This window comes from Aethalodelphis obliquidens, unplaced genomic scaffold, assembly GCF_003676395.1.
Source record: "Aethalodelphis obliquidens isolate GAN/ISIS:26980383/991018 unplaced genomic scaffold, ASM367639v1 scaffold17, whole genome shotgun sequence".
Taxonomy (NCBI): Eukaryota; Metazoa; Chordata; class Mammalia; order Artiodactyla; family Delphinidae; genus Aethalodelphis; species Aethalodelphis obliquidens.
In genome coordinates this window covers 20,718,120-20,737,770 of record NW_020837961.1, presented here as the reverse complement: position 1 = coordinate 20,737,770, position 19,651 = coordinate 20,718,120, and the positions used below count along the sequence as shown (strand labels likewise).

General features: G+C 34.2%; 1 protein-coding gene across 7 annotated transcripts in view; it reads left to right on the top strand.

Annotated features, from left to right (window-relative positions):
* The window catches only part of CLGN (calmegin), a 45,552-nt gene that overhangs the window by 22,542 nt on the left and 3,359 nt on the right, over nucleotides 1-19,651 (top strand). For 4 of the 7 annotated variants that reach the window (XM_027117040.1, XM_027117039.1, XM_027117037.1 and 1 more), the window contains 9 exons: nucleotides 889-970; nucleotides 2,406-2,598; nucleotides 5,524-5,713; nucleotides 13,707-13,820; nucleotides 13,945-14,095; nucleotides 15,637-15,852; nucleotides 17,008-17,133; nucleotides 17,354-17,513; nucleotides 18,799-18,899. In XM_027117040.1, coding sequence (XP_026972841.1) covers nucleotides 889-970; nucleotides 2,406-2,598; nucleotides 5,524-5,713; nucleotides 13,707-13,820; nucleotides 13,945-14,095; nucleotides 15,637-15,852; nucleotides 17,008-17,133; nucleotides 17,354-17,513; nucleotides 18,799-18,899 — 1,333 coding nt within the window. Of the gene's footprint in view, nucleotides 1-888; nucleotides 971-2,405; nucleotides 2,599-5,523; nucleotides 5,714-13,706; nucleotides 13,821-13,944; nucleotides 14,096-15,636; nucleotides 15,853-17,007; nucleotides 17,134-17,324; nucleotides 17,514-17,618; nucleotides 17,706-18,798; nucleotides 18,905-19,651 lie in introns of those variants that run through there. The other 3 variants (XM_027117043.1, XM_027117041.1, XM_027117044.1) reach the window with 3 other exon arrangements.

Sequence of the window (19,651 nt, the reverse complement as noted above, 5' to 3'; positions counted from 1 at the left end):
AAACATTTTAAACTATAGTCCTTCATTAAAATTATCACTGTGTCCTGTTGCTCCTCTAGTTTTCATCTCTTTTTGCTTTAATTCATTAAACCAAATCATAACTTTTTTGGTTTTCACTGTTTTTCAGTTTGATAACCAGTTTGTTACATGTAATTCATCAATTTACTAAAAATCTCTTCTAAATAGTGTTCAGTAAGACTGTCATTGCCTAAATAAGACAAAACAACAACAGAACTTTTGCTGAGAATTAGAGTGTTGTAAATCTATGAAGAGACTGCCATGTCACTTCACTCTTTTAGCTGTTACACTGTGTTTCCCCTATCTCCTGGCTGTTAAGATCTGGAATATTCCAGGTTATTGACTGAGATTATGAAATCTCTTTGCTGGTGGTATTTAATTAAATGTACAACTTATTTAACATGGTTTCAGTGTAGCTGAACTAAAAGACAAATTAGTAGCAGACTGGATATCTAGGATCATTAGCAATTTCTTAGAAATTTGTGCTGTAGCCATGACCCCCATAGTCTTTGTTTTTAGTTTATAAAGACTATATATAGTACGTACCTTATTTTAATTGGAAGTTTCCTGTTAAAAGTTTTAGTCAAAGTATTTTATTCTTAATTCAACAGTTTTGATGAAAAAATTATTTCAACAAATTGGTTGGCTTTTGTATAGTTGATTATAATCATTCTGTTTTTAATATTTTAAGGATGTGCACAGAAAAGTCATTTCTGCTTGTTCCCTATAGGTTGTGGACATGCTTTGTATGAGCTTTCTGGTAATGTAAAATGTTTGTGTCTAAATGAATTGAGAGTAATACATTAGATTTTGAAGAACAGTTAGTAATTTTTATTTATCAGCAGTATGATTCTTTTTCCCTTCATTTAGATATGAAGTAAATTTTCAAGATGGTATTGATTGTGGAGGTGCATACATTAAACTCCTAGCAGACACTGATGGTTTGAATCTGGTATGATATTTTAATGTTTAAGAAAACCTTATTAAAGTTAATAAGTATTTTTAAGGAGCAATTGACACAACTGAAATTTTCATTTTCAACTGAAATCGAAAATAACTTTGAAAATTTTTACCCACCATGAGTTTATATAGCTTTTACAGTGCGCCTTCAAGTTTCATACACAGCTTTGTTACTTTATGGCATCAGTTTTGTAATCATTAGCCACATAAAAAAGTTTGCTGTGTCTATAAATAAAAAATAACCTGGTGCTTATAAATGTCACTAAAAGATCAGCTTACAGTTATTTTCTTTACAAAATAATAATCACAGGAGAAGTAAGATAACAGAGCAAAGCAGTAAAACACAATGGCCAAAGAACCAAATTAAAAAGGCGGGCCAGTTCAGGAATTGGCAGTCTGCAAAAATTTACTAAGTTAAAAATGTTTTCATAGTGAAGCAGGTTACGTTAGGACCATTTGAGGTTTGGAGACATTTCTTATAGCATCCTCCTACAGGAGGCTATGTCAGGATTTCTGCATATAACAAAAATAAGATAAATGAGACATTAATGAGATATTTGTCAGAATGCGTGGCTATGAAACAGATTAAAGGATTCATTTACTGTTATTAGGATCAGGTAAAGGGGAAGCCATTTGTAGTAGATGGTGAAACACTTAGGTATTGTGAGGTGATGATCACCTGAAGGTACAATGGCAATAATAAAGTCAAATACCAAGTATTTTTCTAAGCACTTTATCTAATTAATTCAGTTAATCCTCAGAGAAACCTTATAAGGTACGTACTATTATTATCTTCATCAGAGGTAATGAAATAGAACCACAAGGAGGTTAAGAAATTTGCTCAGGGCCACACACAGCTGGTTTAAAGGCAACGGTAGGACTTGAACTCCAGATCCCATGCTCTTAACCAGTGTCCATGCCAAATGAAGAGAAATGACCAATTATGAAATGGGGAGCATGTTGCAGTGTCTGCTTTTGACAGACACAGTCTGTCAAATCAAGAGTCTGAATCTCTTCTTCACATTGTGCTAAGGGGCGCCATTTTCTGGTGTCTTACTGAATAGTAGTAATGGCTAAGTAGGCACTGTAGTCTTAAGTCACAGAATGCTTTTCTCTGTGCTTAATTTTCTTAATAAAATATTAATAATACAATCTATATAGAGTAACTAAAACATTATGATGTTGCTAGGGTGGTTCCAGCTTCTCTCCTACATCTTGAGGATGGAAGTAATGTGTGCACTTAAAAAACTATTTTGAAATAAAATTTGTTGTGTTTTCCACATCCTTTATTGTCAATTGTGTCAACTAATTCTTTGGTGAATTAGCATTTGATACATTTTTGTGAACTCTACCCAGTGGGGTAGAATAGAGAAATCCATTAAATACTCTAATTCTGGACTAATCCCAATACTCATCTCTCTTTGAAGGAAAACTTTTATGATAAAACATCCTATACTATTATGTTTGGACCAGATAAATGTGGAGAAGATTATAAACTTCATTTTATCTTCAGACACAAACATCCCCAAACTGGAGTTTTTGAAGAGAAGCATGCCAAACCTCCAGATGTAGACCTTAAAAAGTTCTTTACAGACAGGAAGACTCATCTTTATACCCTTGGTATGTCCTTTTAATTCATCCATTAATTCAAAGATATTTGCTGACTACTAGTGTTTTCGTGGCAAGTGCTTTGGGAGAAACACAGGTCCTTCTGTTAAGGGCTTATATTTTTAGGAGAATAAGACACACATAGCACAGGTAGAAAGTAAAGTGTCGTATGAGGTACAGTTAAGAGCTCAAAAACAATATTACTTCCAGTTTGGAAACTTGGAGAAAACCTAGTGAAGGCGGTTATATTTGACTTAGTCTTGAAGTGTAGATATAATGTGGAAGATAGGAGAGGAAAGGGATATTTTAGGCACCCTGACATTAGTGGTGCTGAAAGAATAGAAAACTGGAGAAAAAGGTTAAAGAGGAGGAAGCCCTTAATATTAGACTTTATTCTATAGGCATTTGTCATTGTTGGGTCCTGCCTTATGGTAGTTGTGGGAAAACTTTGAAAGGGAAAGCATTGAGCGACCATCTATTAACATACTTAGCTTTACTTTTGTAACTAGGAGTTTGCGTATATGTTGACTAGGAGGAACACTACATGGGATTGTTTCTCCTCTTCCCAAGAACATACAATTATAGAGGTTTGTTCTGCCCATGATTACTTAAAATCACAGCATGTCAGAACCTAACAGGACAACTCCATCCAAGACTAAGGTATTTCAGTTTTCTTTCCAAAAACTGCAGTTACAGAAACATTCATTTGGCCAACACAGGGACCAATTTTATTTTTAATATCAGTATTGATATCAAAGACCTTTTTCTGAAATTGGAAAATAGTACTAGACATTTTGGGGAGCATAAAGTAAACTGTAGAAATGTAGAGATAATGAGAAATTATAACTAGAAAAAATGAATTTTAATTAGACTTTGTATAAACCTGGTCAAAAGCACTTTGGTAGTGTAATCAAAGGCCACAATTCCACTTTCAGGAATTTATCCAAAGAAAATAATCCAGAAGAAAGAAAATGACCTATGTGTAAAAATATACTGTAAATTGGAAGCAACCCAAATGTTACAGTAGTGGTTTTCTTTCTATACAATACAAAATGATAACTATGAAAATATTTGGCAACAAGGAAGAGACATTTATAATATTAAAATTGGGAAAGAAAACGAGATTCAAATTGGAGGCACATCCTGATGGCCACTAGACATATTATGCGAACAAAAAGAAAAAGACTAGAAAAAACTAATTTTTATTAATCACCTGATAGGTACCATGCTCTATGCTAGACACTTTGTTTACAACCGTCCTGTGAGGTGAGCAGTTTCTCTCTATTTTGCCTTAATTTAGGTTAAGTAACTTGCCCTAGAAAACAAAAGTAATTGGTTAAGACTGGAATTAAAACTCAAGTCTGACTCTTAAACATTTGCTTTTCTTACTACTATACACAAAAACTTTGTTGTGCTAGGATTATCGAGTGGCTATTTTCTTTTTAAAAAAAACTTTCTGTAATACTATATTTTTATAACATTATCCTGTAGTTGTTCTAAGAACCTTACAGGGACCCTTAAAAGACTTTATAATCCAGTGTCTTTTGATGTAGATTCATTTAGAACATTGAATACAGTTTTCTAAACGGAAAGGTTTTCTGGCTAAAGATTTTGGGCAAAGATGTCTTTTCACATATGTGTAATTGTCATGTGCTTTTCTGATTTACTATAATTTTAAAACAATTCAGATGCAAAATTTATTCAGAAAATAGTCTTTTCAGGATTTTTCTTGAGAAATGTCTTTTTTTTTTATTAGGGTCTAGCACATTTTTGCATTTAAGATCTTATTCTCAGTTCTGCTTCAATCTTGACTTCTTTCCTTTGTGTAGTAATATAGTTTTATAATCTCAGCTGTAATAGAAGAGGAAATGGTGGAGAAAAAAGAGAAGGGAGAAGATACTGAGTGTTCATTTACATTATTTGAGTTTGTATATAAATTGCAATATTTGATTTTGATATAAATAATTTGGCATTGTTGTGACTGAAACCTTTACTTCAGCATTGCTTTTACAGAAAGTGGTAGCCCATTTACCTAGTTAAGTCAGGATCATCCTGACATTTATTGACAGCTCCTACTTCCTTAACTTAATAAAAGCAAATGTTAGGCAGCTACTTTCATCTACAGTTCTTTCCAAAGATATAAATTATACTCAGTGACTCCCCACCCCATGTTTACAGAAGGGAGAAAGAGCTTTTATTTTGTCATTACAATGATAAGGGAGTCCTTTATGAAACTTTTGGCTTAGGGACTTTTAAAGAGCTAGAATTTACCTCAAAACAAACGTACTAAAGTGTGAGGTTGAATATTTTCAATCATCCTTAAGACATTTTTCACTATAGTGTATGAATCAATAAATTTGAAATGTCAATGATCTTTATAGATTTCTAGGAAATCATAAGAATGTATCAATGTTAAGTTCCTGATTTTGGTGCCCAGATTTGGGTTATATAGGAGAATGTCCTTGTTTATAGGAAATATACATTAAAACATTCAGGGATGATACGGATGAGGTCAGTAATTTACTCTCAAGTAATTCAAGAAAACATAAAGTTCTTTATAGCATACTTGCAACTTTTAAAGTTTGAGGTCGTTTCAAAAAATTATTTTAAAATAGTGAAGATTGGGTTGTATTCTGTAACTATGAAAGAGTGAAGCTGACTGGTCATGTGAGTCCTAAGCTGAGTTAGCTATTGGGTATTTTTTATTTGAGAAGTAATGGAGTGTTTTATTAAAGTATTATTATTACTTAAAATTTTATCTTTGGTTTTAGAAAGCATTATATCTAGTGATTTCAGTGTATTTTGATTTAATATGTTGGTAATTCCTCTATTGTGGTTGAGAGAAAATTTTACCCATGAAGTTTAGGGTAGAAGATTATCTTTAACATGTCATGTCTGTCAATATGATAAGTGCAATATGTTTAAATTGGTCTTTAGTGATGAATCCAGATGACACATTTGAAGTATTAATTGATCAGATAGTTGTTAACAAAGGAAACCTACTAGAGGATGTGGTTCCTCCTATCAATCCTCCCAAGGAAATTGAAGATCCCAGTGATAAAAAACCTGATGATTGGGATGAAAGAGCAAAAATCCCTGATCCTTCTGCTGTCAAACCAGAAGACTGGTAAGCAAAGAATTCAGTAGCAAAGCATTCTTTGGCATAAAGTAACGTGTGTTTATGTGAAGTAACGTGTGTTTAAGTGAAGTTTACAACCAATGAAGCTTATCCTTTTAAACATCAGTACTACTTATTTTGACTATTTTGGGTGAAATTCTTCTCTAAAACGGATTTTGCAGTCCCCTGCCTCTTAATTTTCATTTTAATTACTATTTTAATTTTGTTGCCCTTTTCAATATAGTATTTGTATTTTGTATGTTTTCAATGCTGTGGGGGGAAAAATTCCATGAATCTAAAACACCAACACTTTAATTTCAGTTCCCAGTTTGATCTTTATCATGTATGTGTGTGCATACCTTACATAGTTGCGGTGTATTCAGTTAATGATTAGTTGGCTTAAAAAGCCATATTCTCAGCATCTTATATAGGATTTACTCATACCAGTTTGCTTACCCATAAAATGTTCACTAGCTGAGTATTTGTGTGGTTTCCATTCTACAGGATTATGAATATTTTCCTTAAAAGAAATGTATTCAGTTCCAGATTACCTATAGCTTGAATTCAGATGGTGAGGGATACTTTTATATCTCTCCATTTAACTGAGATATTCTTTGTCCTTCAAATATGTTTTGTAATTTCTCCCTAAAATCTTGTTACCTTTATTCCTAAGAACTTTTTTTTTTCCTGCTGACAGTTAACTCTTAATTATGGTTTTGCTAAGTAGATTATCTGTCTTTACGTATTTAACCCACCCTATTGGTTATCTATTGCTGTGTAACAAATTACCAAAAAACTGAAGACAACAAACATGAACTCACCCAGTTCCTGAGAGGCAGGAATCTGGGAGCGGCTAGCTCCCCAGTTCTGGCTTAGACTCTCCTGAGGTTGCAGTCGAGCTGCCAGTAAGAGCTGCCTGCATCTGAAGGTTTGACTTGGGCAGCTGGCTTCCCACTGGCTTCTTGTAGCCTTTGTCAGGAAGTTTCAGTTCCCTGCCACCTAGGCCTCTCCTTAGGTCAGCTCATGACATGGCAGGTGGCTCCCCTGGAGGGAGTGATCCAAGAGGGAGAGAGCACAACCACAGAAATTGCAGTGCCTTTTATAACCTAGTCTCAAAAGTGACATGCCATCACTTCAGCTGCATTCTGTTTGTCACACAGACCAACCCTAGTACAGTTGGGAGGGGACTACATAAAGGTAGATGTACTAAGTATGAGTAAAAAAGTTTTATTCTTAGTTTACTAAGAGTTTTTTTTCTCCATGATTGGGTGTTGTATTTTGTAAAACACGTTTTGTGCATCTATTGAGGTGACCACGTGGTTTTTCTCCTTTATTTTCTTAGTGTGGTGAATTACATTGATTGATTTTCTAATGTTGACTAACCTTGCAATCTCCTTGGTCAACAAGTATTGTCCTTTTGATGTTTGCTGGATTCTGATTGCATGTTTTTTTTTCTGTCAGATTTATTGAAGTATAATTTTCATACAGTTAAATCTATTTATTTTAGATATACAGTTCTATGAATTTGGAAAAATATATACAGTGATGTAACCACTACCGCAGTTGTGATGTAGAATATTTCCATCATTCCCCAAAGGCCTGTATATCCTTTTGTAATCAATTCCCTCCTTCCACCTTTAACCTCTGGAAACTACTGATGTGATTTCTGTCCCTTATAGCTTTGCCTTTTCCAGAATATCATATAAGATGGAATTATACAGTATATAACTTTGGTTTCTGATTTCTTTCACTCAGAATGATGCTTTCTGAGATTTATCTGTATTTTTTCTTGTATCAGTAATTAGTTTTGTTTTATTGCTGAGTAGTGTACCATTGTAGGGATGTATCATAATTTGTTTATCCATTCACATATTGATAGAAGTTTTGGTTGTTTCCAGTTTGGGGCAATTATAAATAGAGCTGTTACAGACATTTGTGGTCAGGGCTTTGTATAGACATAATTTTTCCTTTTTCTTCGGTAAATGCCTAGGAGTGTGATTGTACGATAAGCGTATGTTTAAATTTGTAAGAAACTGCCAAACTTTTCCAAAGGGCTATACCATTTTGCATTCCCACCATTATGTAAGAGCTCCAGATGTTACACATTAACAGCATTTGGTGTTATCTGTTTTTTGTTTTTGTTTTTTTTTTAAATTTTATTTATTTATATTTATTTTTGGCTGTGCTGGGTCTTCGTTTCTGTGTGAGGGCTTTCTCTAGTTGTGGCAAGCGGGGGCCACTCTTCATCGCAGTGCACGGGCCTCTCACTATCGTGGCCTCTCTTGTTGTGGAGCACAGGCTCCAGACGCGCAGGCTCAGCGGCCATGGCTCATGGACCTAATTGCTCCGCGGCATGTGGGATCTTCCCAGACCAGGGCTTGAACCTGTGTCTCCTGCATTGGCAGGCAGATTCTCAACCAGTGTGCCACCAGGGAAGCCCTGTTATCTGTTTTTTTAACTGAGATATAATTGACATATAATATTGTAATAGTTTACGTGTACAACATAATGATTTGATATATGTATATATTGCAAAATGATCACTACAGTAAGTTTAGTTAACATCCATCGCTTCACATAGTTAACAGCTTTTTTCTTGTTTTGAGAACTTTTAAGATTCACTCTTCTTAACTTTCAAATATATGATATAGTGTGGTGAACTGTAGTCACCACACCATACCTTACATCCCCAGGACTTACTTATCTTATAACTGGAAGTTTGTACCTTTTGACCTTTTGGTATTATCTGTTTTTGTTTTTCTGTTTTTCTTTGAATATTCTAAAAGGTTTGTAGTGGTATCTAATTGTAGTTTTGATTTACATTTCCCTAGTGACTAATCTCCCTAGTTTTCATTTACTTGCCATTCATATCAGTGTCTTTGGAGAAGTATCTTTTCAGTTTTTTCCCCTGCTTTATTTGGGTTATTTTTTTGTATTCAGTTATGAGTGTTGTGTCAGTTATCTAGTTCTGTATAACAAATTACCCCAAAATTAAGTGGCTTAAAACAACATTTGTTATCTCTCAGTTTCTTGTGATTCAGGATTCTGACTGCAGCTTAGTGGGTCCTTTGGCCCTGGGTCTTTCAGCTGCAATTAAGATGTCAGCTGGGGCTATAGTCATCTAAAGGCTCAACGAGGAGCTAATCCAGTTTCAGTTTCACTCAAGTGGCATTGGCAGGATTCAGTCTCTCAAGGGACTGAATTGTTTTTGGACTGAGGGCCTCGGTTCCTGGCTGGGTGTTGGCCAGAGTCATCCCTTGGTTCCTTGCAATCTAGGCCTCACCACAGAGTATCTCACAACAGGGTAGCTGTCTTCAACAGAAGCAAGGGAGAGGGGAAGGGAGGGGAGAAGACAGTGCGAAGAAGATGGAGGTTACAGTCTGTACTGGGTTAACACTGTCCTCCAAAATTCCATGTCTACCCAGAACCTGTAATTGTGACTTTATTTGGAATTAGGACCTTTGCATCTGTAATCAAGTTAAGATGAAGTAATACTGGATTAGGGTGGGCCCTAAATCTAGTACTACCGGTGTCCTTGTAAGAAGAGGGAAATTTGGACACAGACACACAGGGAGAACACGATGTGACAACTGAGGCAGAAATTGCAGTGATGCATCTACAAGACACGGAATGCCAAGGGTCGTCAGTGGCCACCAGAAGCAAGGAAGAAACAAGGAAAGATCCTGTCCTGGAGCCTCCAGAGAGAGCATGGTCCTGCCCAAAACTTTGATTTCAAATTTCTAGTCTCCAGAATTGTGAGATAATAAATTTCTGTCACTTTAAGCCACCCAGATTGTGGTGTTTTGTCACAGCAGCCTAGGGAAACTAATATACAGTCTTTTATAACTTAATCTTGGAAGTAGCATACCATTACTAATTTCTGTTCATTAATAGCACGTTATTAGGTCCCACCCACACTCAAGGAGAGGGGACTTCACATGGACATGAATACCAGGAGGTAGGATCATTGGAAAACAATTTCAGAAGCTGCCTACCTCAGTCTGAGATTGCCAGTGCCAGAGTCCCTGAGGTGAGGACCCGGTTAGGTGGCACCCAGATTTCGCAGTACAGACACCGCAGTAATAAATGTTACTTTAAGCCCCTAAGTTTTGGGGTAATTTGTTATGCAGCAATAGTCAATTAATATAGATATGCAGTATGCAATATTTCCTTTCACTCTGGGGCTTGTCTTAATTTTCGTAACAGAGAGCAGAAGTTTTAAATTTTTATGAAGTCTGGCTTGTCAATATTTGTCTTTGATGATTCATGCTCTTTGCATCTTACTAAGATAAGATGTCTTTGCCTAAATGTGACAAAGATTTTCTTTTGTTTTCTAGACAAATAGTTTTGACTAAAACTCTGTTCTGAGTTAATTGTTCTATGTAGTGTGAGGTATAAATCAAGATTAATTTTCAAAAATATGGGTGTCTAATTGTTCCAGCATCTCTTATCATCCATTTAATGTCTAATGATCTGTACTGATGTCCCCTCTTTCTTTTCTGATATGGCAGTTAGTGTTTTTTCTTGATGTGTCTAGCTGAGGGTTTATCAATTTTATTGAGCTCTGTGGAGGACCAGCTTTTGTTTTAGTTTTTTCCCTTCCATTGGCCTTTTTTCTATTTCATTATTGCCTTCCTCTTCTTACTTTGGACTTAATTTGCTTCTCTTTTCTACCTTGTTAAGGTAGAAAATAATTTTCAATAGAAGCAGCTGTAAAATTTCTCTAAGCACTGTTTTAACTAAGTTCCACAAATATATATTCAGTTCATACTGTTATATAACTTCCCTAGTGATTTTTTCTTTGAATCATGTATTTTTAAATGTGTTGCTTTGTTGTCAATTATTTATGGATTTTCCAGATATGGTTTTCATTTTAACTCCCAAGTTAATTCTATTGTGGTCAGAAAACATTCACAAATATCAATTACATCAGCATTGTTCAAAAGCTTTTATATTCTTAACGGTTTTCAGTCTGTTCTCTTACTGAGAGAAGAGAACTAAAATCTTCAACTATGATTGTGGATTTGTCTTTATCTCCTTTGAGTTCTTTTAGTTTTTGCTTCAAGTATTTTGAAGATCTGTTACTAGATCAATTCACAGTATTTCATGACCTCTTGAGGAACTGACCTTTTTATTATTATAAAGTGTCCTTCTTTATAAACTCTTATAATACTCTCTGACTTGAAGTCTACTTGGTCTGATATTAAATCAGCACTCCAATTTTCTTTTAAGTCATGTTTCCATTGAATATTATTTTCCATTATTTACCTGTAACCTGTATATGCCTTTCTTTTTCAGGTGATTTTCTTGTAAGCAACTACATTTGGGTCTTGCCTTTTAATTTGAGTGTTTTAAACCATCTACATTTAATGCACTTATTGCTGTGGTTGGGTGTAAACCTACCATCTCACTACTTGTTTTTTCTTTGTCCCATATATTCTGTGGCTTTTTATAAAATGTTTTTCCTGGCTTTTTTCAGATTGAGTTATATTTTATTTGAGTCTTCTATTTTTTCTTCTCTATTGGCTTTTTGGCTTTTCATCTGTAGTTGGTTGTTTTGCCGGTTGCTCTAGGGTTTGCAATATGCATCTTAAACCTATTTCAGTCTACTCTCAAATAGTGTTATGCCACTTCATGTCTAAGTTAATCATATGAGAGTCTTATATTTTCTCCCGTACATCCTTCATGCTATTATCATACATTTCCTTCTTTATATACTGTGAAGGCCATGCATATTTATTCTTCAATCAGTCTCTTTTTGTCAGACAGTTATGAGGGGAAAAGATCTTTTATTTACCCACATATTTACCATTTCTGGTACTCTCCTTCTTTTGTGTAGATAGAAATTCCTGTCTGTTATTGTTTTCCTTCTGCTTGATAAACTTGTCTTAATACATTGTAGTACATACCTGTTGTCATTGCATTCTCCTAAATTATTTGTCTGAAAATCTCTTTATTCTGCCTTCATTTTTGAAGGATTTTTCACTATGGGGTTATAGGTTGATAGTTATTTTGCAACAGCCATTCCTTATCATGAGGCTCACACTGATTCTGATGAGAAGTCAGTTGTTATTCTCATCCTTGTTCTCCTTTACCTAATATGTCATTTTTTTCTATTTGGTTTTAAGATTTATTTTCACTGTTACTGGTTTTCAATAGTTTGATTTTTGTTGTGCCTTGATGTCATTTGTTTGTGTGTGTGTGTGTATATTTGCCTTGCTTTGGATTCTTTGAGTTTTTTGAAATGTGGGTTTATAGTTTGTATCAAATTTGGGTAACATTTGGCCATTATTTCCTTAAATATTTATATATGGCTCCCCATCTCTTTTTTGGGATGCCACTTAAATGTGTGTTAGACTGCTTTATGTTTGTTACACAAGTCACTGAGAATCTATTCATTTTTTAAAACCAGTTTTTCTCTGTGTACTTCATTTTGGAAAGTGTCTATTACTATTTCTTCAAGTTCTTGTTGTTTGTAAACGTTGGGGTTTACCACCTATTCAAATAGAATGTTGCTCCTGGAAAACCAAAAGTGTTAACTTGTTGACTGTCTTTTAGATAAATAGGGGTACTGGTTAGCAGTGAAAATGTCTTTGCCTTAAGGGAAATAGTGTAGGGAAGTAACTTGTGCAAGGTAGGAAGAATAGTACTTTTTAAAAAAAATTAATAAGTCACTTATTAGTGTATCACTTCCATGAATTCATGCTATCAGAAAAGGTAGGACTACATCCCTCCATGTGGGCTTTCTAACATTGCTTCACATTTGTTTGCCCATAAAGAGTAGGGCTGGGAAATGAGAGAAACTGTACAATGAGAAAAACTATATACCAACCTCATTCTGATTGGTGAAATGTGTGAGAATTTTTTTTATAAAGTGCTAAAAGAGATGCACCCTTAAATTTTAAACCCCGGTTACTCTGAGCCCTCAGAGACCCTAAGGTAACATTAATAACAGGCAAGTACAAGTCTTTACATACATAGATTTGATTATTTCAGTTTGTTACTCAGTCTTTACATATATATTGTTGATTATTTCAGTTTGTTATTCAAGTTTTGTTTGGAAAATCGTAATGTAGCTTATTTAAAATTTTTACTTTTCTGTAAAGACGAAAATTATGTTAGTAATTCTATTCACTACTTACTGTGACTGTGTTTATATACTTCAGAATTTACTTTCTAAGTGTTATTTTTTAATGAAAATATAAAAATTACTAGAATTAAATATGGAGAGTTTTTAAAAAATAATATTGGAGTAGGGAAGACCTTTCCAAATATGACATAAAATTGAAGAATCATAAAGGAAAATGTTAATAAATTTCAACTACATGAAAATAAATGTTTTACATGGCAAAAAAACCCAAAACCTCACCATGAGCTACATTAAAAAATGCATGAGAAACTGGAAAAAAAATTTACTTCATATAGCTGACAACTGATTTCTTATTAATTTCTAATATATTCTAGGATATTAATTATAGCATTATTCGTCATAGTAAGTTTTTGAAAACACTATTCTCAACAATAGATAGATTAAATAAATTATGATATATTCACAAAGTGTAAAACTATGCAACTGTTAAGAAGAATGAAGCAGATATATATTTATATAAAACAGAGCTCCTAGAACAGTCTTGACATGTAGTAGTCATCCCATATATGTTTGTTGATGAATGAGTTTTTAAGTGAACAAAAACAAGGTCTAACATACTCTGTATAGAGTGCTATCATTTGTGTAAAAAAAAGTATGTGTGTATATATATATATATATATATACACACACACACATATACACACACATACATATGTGCATGTATGTATAGAACATAACAAGTAATATATATAAAAAAGTGTATAGTAGAAGATTTAGGTGGATGAGAGAGAGGGGAGGTAGTAGGTACAAAGACAGGGTAGGAAATGCCTTTTGGTACCTTATGAATTTTGTAGCGTGCATTTTTAAACTGCTTGAATAATTAATAATTAGCATAAAATACTGTATTTACAGGGATGAAAGTGAACCTGCCCAAATAGAAGATACAAGTGTTGTTAAACCTGATGGCTGGCTTGATAATGAACCGAAATTTATTCCAGATCCTAATGCTGAAAAACCCATTGACTGGTAAGCATTCTTCATCTTCAAATGTCAATTTCATATGTTTCTTACTTGCTTTTTTGTTACTAGTTTATATGACTGACAGGAGAGACTTGAGGTTACTCCATTTGCTTTGTTCTAATATCCTAAGGAATGAAGACATGGATGGAGAATGGGAGGCACCTCAGATTTCTAATCCGGCATGTCAGATTGGGTGTGGCGAGTGGAGCCCTCCCATGATAGGTAACCCAAAATACAAAGGAGTATGGACACCTCCAATGATAGATAACCCTAACTACCAGGTAATAACCACTTGTTCCAGTCCCATAGTAAACTTTAAAATGTTGTGCTATTTATCTAGTTATTGATAATGTTATGTTAACTTCAGGAAATTTGATTTGTATAATAGTGTGCCTTAGCTATCTTAAGTCAAAGAACATAGTACTCCAACTAATTTATGTTTAAAAACTGAAACATTCCTTATTTAATTTTCTGGGGGAATAAAATTAAGAACTAAAGATAAGTTACTTTATACTATATTTTTCCTTATACTGATGATCACTTTGGAATAAAATTTTATTTTAGAATTAAATATAAGAAGTGACTTCTGATCAAGAAGACTCAGGTTGCACATTTTAGTAATTAAAGTCTGTGCTTAATTAACATGCTCCTTACTCTCTGGTATTATTAAAATTGAATTTTTTTCCCTAATATGAATCAGATATTTTTTGAGTATACCTAGTTTTGGAGGTAGAAGTCCTTATGTTATCCATTTAACCCTCTAGTTTTATCTAATTATTCATTGATATTTTCTAACATTTATTTTATATATACAGTTATATATTCTTTTTGCTCACTGTAGTTTTTCTTCATAATATTTATCACAAAATGTCTGTTTTGGTAACTTTTTTAACGTCTATCTCCTTCATTAGATTTTAAACACCATAATGCAGGGACCATGTCTGCCTTGATTACCACTGTATCCTAGCATCTGGCATAGTGCCTGGCACAGAATAGACATATGTGATGGTGGAATAAGTCAGTGAGTGATCATATTGTCCAATTTATTTGATTTGGTTGAGTTTAATCATTCAAGATGTAATGGAACTTCTGTGTTGAATAATTGTTCTGAGATTCAACCATGGTTGATTATTGATGCCTATCACAAGTATATGTTGAAAGGTGCGGTTCCATTTTTGCCATACAGTGATCTCTGATTTGAACAATTTTAATGATATCTTGTCTTGAATATCTTTACTAAATGTAAAAAAAACCCAACTTGTCTAATATAGTGTCAGTTGTGAAATTTAATTACTCAGGTTTCTGTATTGGATTTTCACTCTGCCTCTTTTTTTTTTTTTTGGCAGTTTACTTATTTATTTTACTTATTTTGGCTGCACTGGGTCTTCATTGTGGCACTCAGGCTTCTCTAGTTGCAGCGTGCTGGCTCTAGAGCACACGGGCTCAGTAGTTGCACTACGTGGGCTTAGTTGTGGTATGTGGGATCTTAGTTCACCAGCCAGGGATCGAACCCAGGGCCCCTGCATTGGGAGCACAGAGTCTTAAGCACTGGACAACCAGGGAAGTCCCCTTTTGCAGAGTTTAAAGTCATTGTTCATAGGGAACATCGTGTACAGGATATATTTCATAGGGAACATCGTGTTCCAGATAAGAAGAAACAAGATTTTATTTCTAGTGAATTACTAATGAATTAATTATAAGTTAAAGTTTTCTTTTTTCCAGTTAGTATTGCTAATTTCATTCAACACCAACTACTTCTTGAGTAACATTTATAATGAAATTATTTTATTTGAAAATGTCTTTAAATTATTTTTTCTCGCAGGGTATCTGGAGTCCTCGAAAAATTCCTAATCCAGATTATTTTGAAGACAATCACCCATTTCTTCTGACTTCCTTCTGTGCTCTTGGTTTAGAGCTTTGGTCCATGACCTCTGATATCTACTTTGATAATTTTATTATTTGTTCGGAAAAGGAAGTAGCAGATCGCTGGGCTGCAGATGGTTGGGGAGTGAAAATAATGATAGAAAATGATAATGAGGTACAGTATTTACCATATGGTAATAATAGGATGTGGTCCTGGTTATAGGTTGTACAAATGGCCTTTAAAAAAGGTAAATAAATGTGCAATAATTACTAAATGCTAAAGAAGCATATTTAAATAAATTTATGTAGACAGAGTATTTAGCTTTACCAAATATGATACAGCTTCATTATAAACTAATAATGAATTATATATATGTAAGTCTTCATTTCATTTATTAAATTATGATAGCATAATGGGATTGAGTGCCTTTTGATGGTTATAGAAATGAGACCACTACTACTACTAGAAATGAGACTTAATATCTTTGTCACCTATCAATTTAAGGCCTAAGTGGGAACAGTAATCTAAATATTCTTTATTCATTTTAACTACTTTTCACTTAGAGGAGTATAGAAACTTTTAAAATTTAATATTATTATGTTTCAGTTTTTTTCCCCAAATCTTAACACTACTTAGAAAAGAATAAGCTAAGTATTTCAACACAATGCATCTTGGAGAATCTGTCTTTAAAACGAATTACTGTAAAGAAAAATGTGTACCTCACATTAGGTCTCTTTGGATATTAGCAAAAACCATCAGAAGAGTAAGTAAAGGTAAAGGGATTCTCATTTGGAAACTCTTTTAACTAAAACATTTGATGATTTTAGATTTTATTTTAGTAAGAGAGACAATTTCCTTCCTGAAGGTTGTGTGTAAAATTTGTTAATAAACAAGAAAAAGAAAACACAATGATTATCAGGTTGATTTTTTTTTTTTTTTTTTTAGTAAGTTTTTTAAATGTACAGGTTGAGTTATCAGAGAGTTGTGTACTTCTAAATGAACCAGATAATACATCCATAAGGAGTAGTTCTATCCTGAAACTTACCAAAAAAGAAAACTGTCCTAATTCTTGCTGGTAGGTTAGCAGTATTCACCTATATAGTATAATGTACCTTCTACTACAAAGTGTCAAACAGCAATGCATGCGAATAATTGTTTAAACTTTATGAAGTATAAAATGAGAAAATAAAATATTTTTTATCTTACAAATTCACGATTCCTTAATATAAAACCACCTAGGTGAAATAAGTTTTTTGTTTTTGTAGGCTGTATTTCTGAATGAAGGTTTATAAAATCTTAATTGCCTTTTTATGCTTATTTCTTCTCTAGCCTAGTATATTCAAACAGTTGACGGCAGCTGCTGAAGAGCGCCCATGGCTTTGGTTCATTTATCTTGTGACAGCAGTGCTTCCAATAGCATTAATTACTTCATTTTGTTGGCCAAGAAAAGTAAAGGTAAAGAAAATGAATTTTTGTCAACAGTAAAAAAAAAAAAAAAAAAATCTCTTAGTGTTTAGGAGTTCTATATTGGAGCAAGTGGCTCTTAAAAGTGATAAACTAAATTGCCTGTAAGTTTTTACTGATAGTTCACTATGATATCACTTATTGCAAAAAAAATCTTTTTGTAAATAGTGCTTTGCTTTTAGTAAAAATAGCTTGTGTTAAACTGCGACAGAAAAGATATGAAGATGCAGAGTTCAAAAAACTGGACATATGTAAACCACAAACAAAGGGAGCACTAGAGCAAGAAGTAAAGGGAGAGAAAGCAGCCCTGGAGAAACCAGTAGACTTGGAAGAGGAAAAACAGCAAAGTGATGGTGAAATTCTTGAAAAAGGTAAGACGATGACGGTGATTTATAATGGGAACAAAACTGGGCAGAGCTCACTTAAAATAGTAGATTAAGTGGTAAACACTGGCTGTTGCACTTGTTTATTGTCAGATTTATACCATTTGAAACCTCGAGAAGGCGTGACTGGCGAAGAGGAGTAACATCCTTGCCTGGGTTGTACCTGAGCAGACATCCAATGTATGACTTTTGTTTTCTAGGAAGAAAGAGGTGTAAAAATTGTTCAGTTGCTTCAGAACCTAGCAACTATGAATCCCATATGCCATAGCTTGTTTTTGTTGTTGTTGTTTGTTTGTTTGTTTTTTTGCGGTACGCGGGCCTCTCACTGTTGTGGCCTCTCCTGTTGCGGAGCAACAGGCTCCAGACGCGCAGGCTCAGCGGCGGTGGCTCACGGGCGCAGCCGATCCATGGCATGTGGGATCTTCCTGGACCGGGGCATGAACCCGTGTCCCCTGCATCGGCAGGCGGACTCCCAACCACTGCGCCACCAGGGAAGCCCTGCCATAGCTTTTTGCAAAGATTTTTCTCCCCTCCAAGGATGAGATGGGAGGTACAGACCATGGCTTCTGTAGAAGAGTAATCGGTTTAAGGCAGGTGATTGCAGCAACAAAATCCACACCAAGTCTCCCAAGGGCTGTTGTTTATCAGATAATTTATCATGTGGAACGAACAGTTTAATCTCTTGAAAGCATTGCTAAATCATACGTCCCCTTGCCACCCTCTACTAAACTCCAGAAGATGTTAGAACTGAAGACAGCTGAGGCTTTTTGGTGCCTCTCCAATGTGACTTCCTTATGCACATTGAGGTAGCAATAAAACTATTGATATTTGTCAGGCATCCCAAGCCAGGCTCCAGAATGAGCCCTTTATAACCTAAATTATATCTTGAGCACTGTTTTTAACTTAATAGTTGATGCAACAGTTGACTTAAAAAACATACTCCCCCAAAACACACATGCACACACGTATATTTACATATATGTGTGTACACACACACATACACACACACACACACACATTCTTTGGTTTTCATTTTACATACAGAGTGCTTTAAAATTCTTTAAACCTGCCCCTTTCCTCAAATATGATGATTTATTTATAAAATGATAAAATAAATATTTCTATTTAAATTTTATAAAGGTCTAATGGAAGAAATTGCTTATAAATATTGGAATTTAAATACATCCCTCCACTTTTATTTAATACTTTTAAGTAGCAAAATTCTAATTCGAGTTTTTGCCTTTAATAAAATCTATTTAATAAAAAATTCTAGAAGAGGAAGGTGAACCTGAGGAAAAGAGTGAAGAAGAAATTGAAATCATAGAAAGACAAGAAGAAGGTAATAAATCAAATAAGTCTGGATCAGAGGATGAGGTAAGCAACTCTTTAACAGAAAATAAACTAGTTTCTATGTATGACTGTTATTCCATAAAAAAATATTTAATAAAAGCAATCTGGTTTTTGAAGAATTTTTTGCCATATTTCTCCCAGCTTTCTTAAGAGCATACATATTGATTTAAAATGTATCCTTAAGGAAAGCATGAAAATAATGTAATTTATGTCCTCTTAATGCCTAATGAAACAGTATAAAGTAAGCCTTTGGTTTACAAAATATAAAGAGAGAGCTACGTCTGTAAAAAATGACTTCATTAAAGTGTTTTGTTGAAAGGTGTAATAAGCAGACCATCTGAATATTTAAAAAGTAAGTCTGTTTATTACAAGACAATTTTCTTTTAGCCATTGTGAAAACGTTCTCACTGTCACAGTTATTTACTGTAACATTTTGAAAGATTGCATTCATTGGGTAGTTGAGTACTATGCCTGGTAATGGTGTTTTTCTCAAATCTTTAATAAACTAGTTTTTCATTAACTTGATATGTCTGCCCCCTTTTCCATCCTGATGTATGACAGAACTTTCCACAGTGCCTTTTTTTATAGTCAGTTATTATGGAATCAGAAACCATCCAGGTATAATTCAGAACCCGAGCTTTCTTCTTTCACCTAGTATATACCCCCCAAGCCTGTTTTCTCTGCTTCTCTAGCCCTCTAAGAGCTGCATAATCCCACCTGCCGGTCACCGTCCCCAGCACTCTCATAGCTTAGAGTTAGGTAGGATAAAGGTCCGT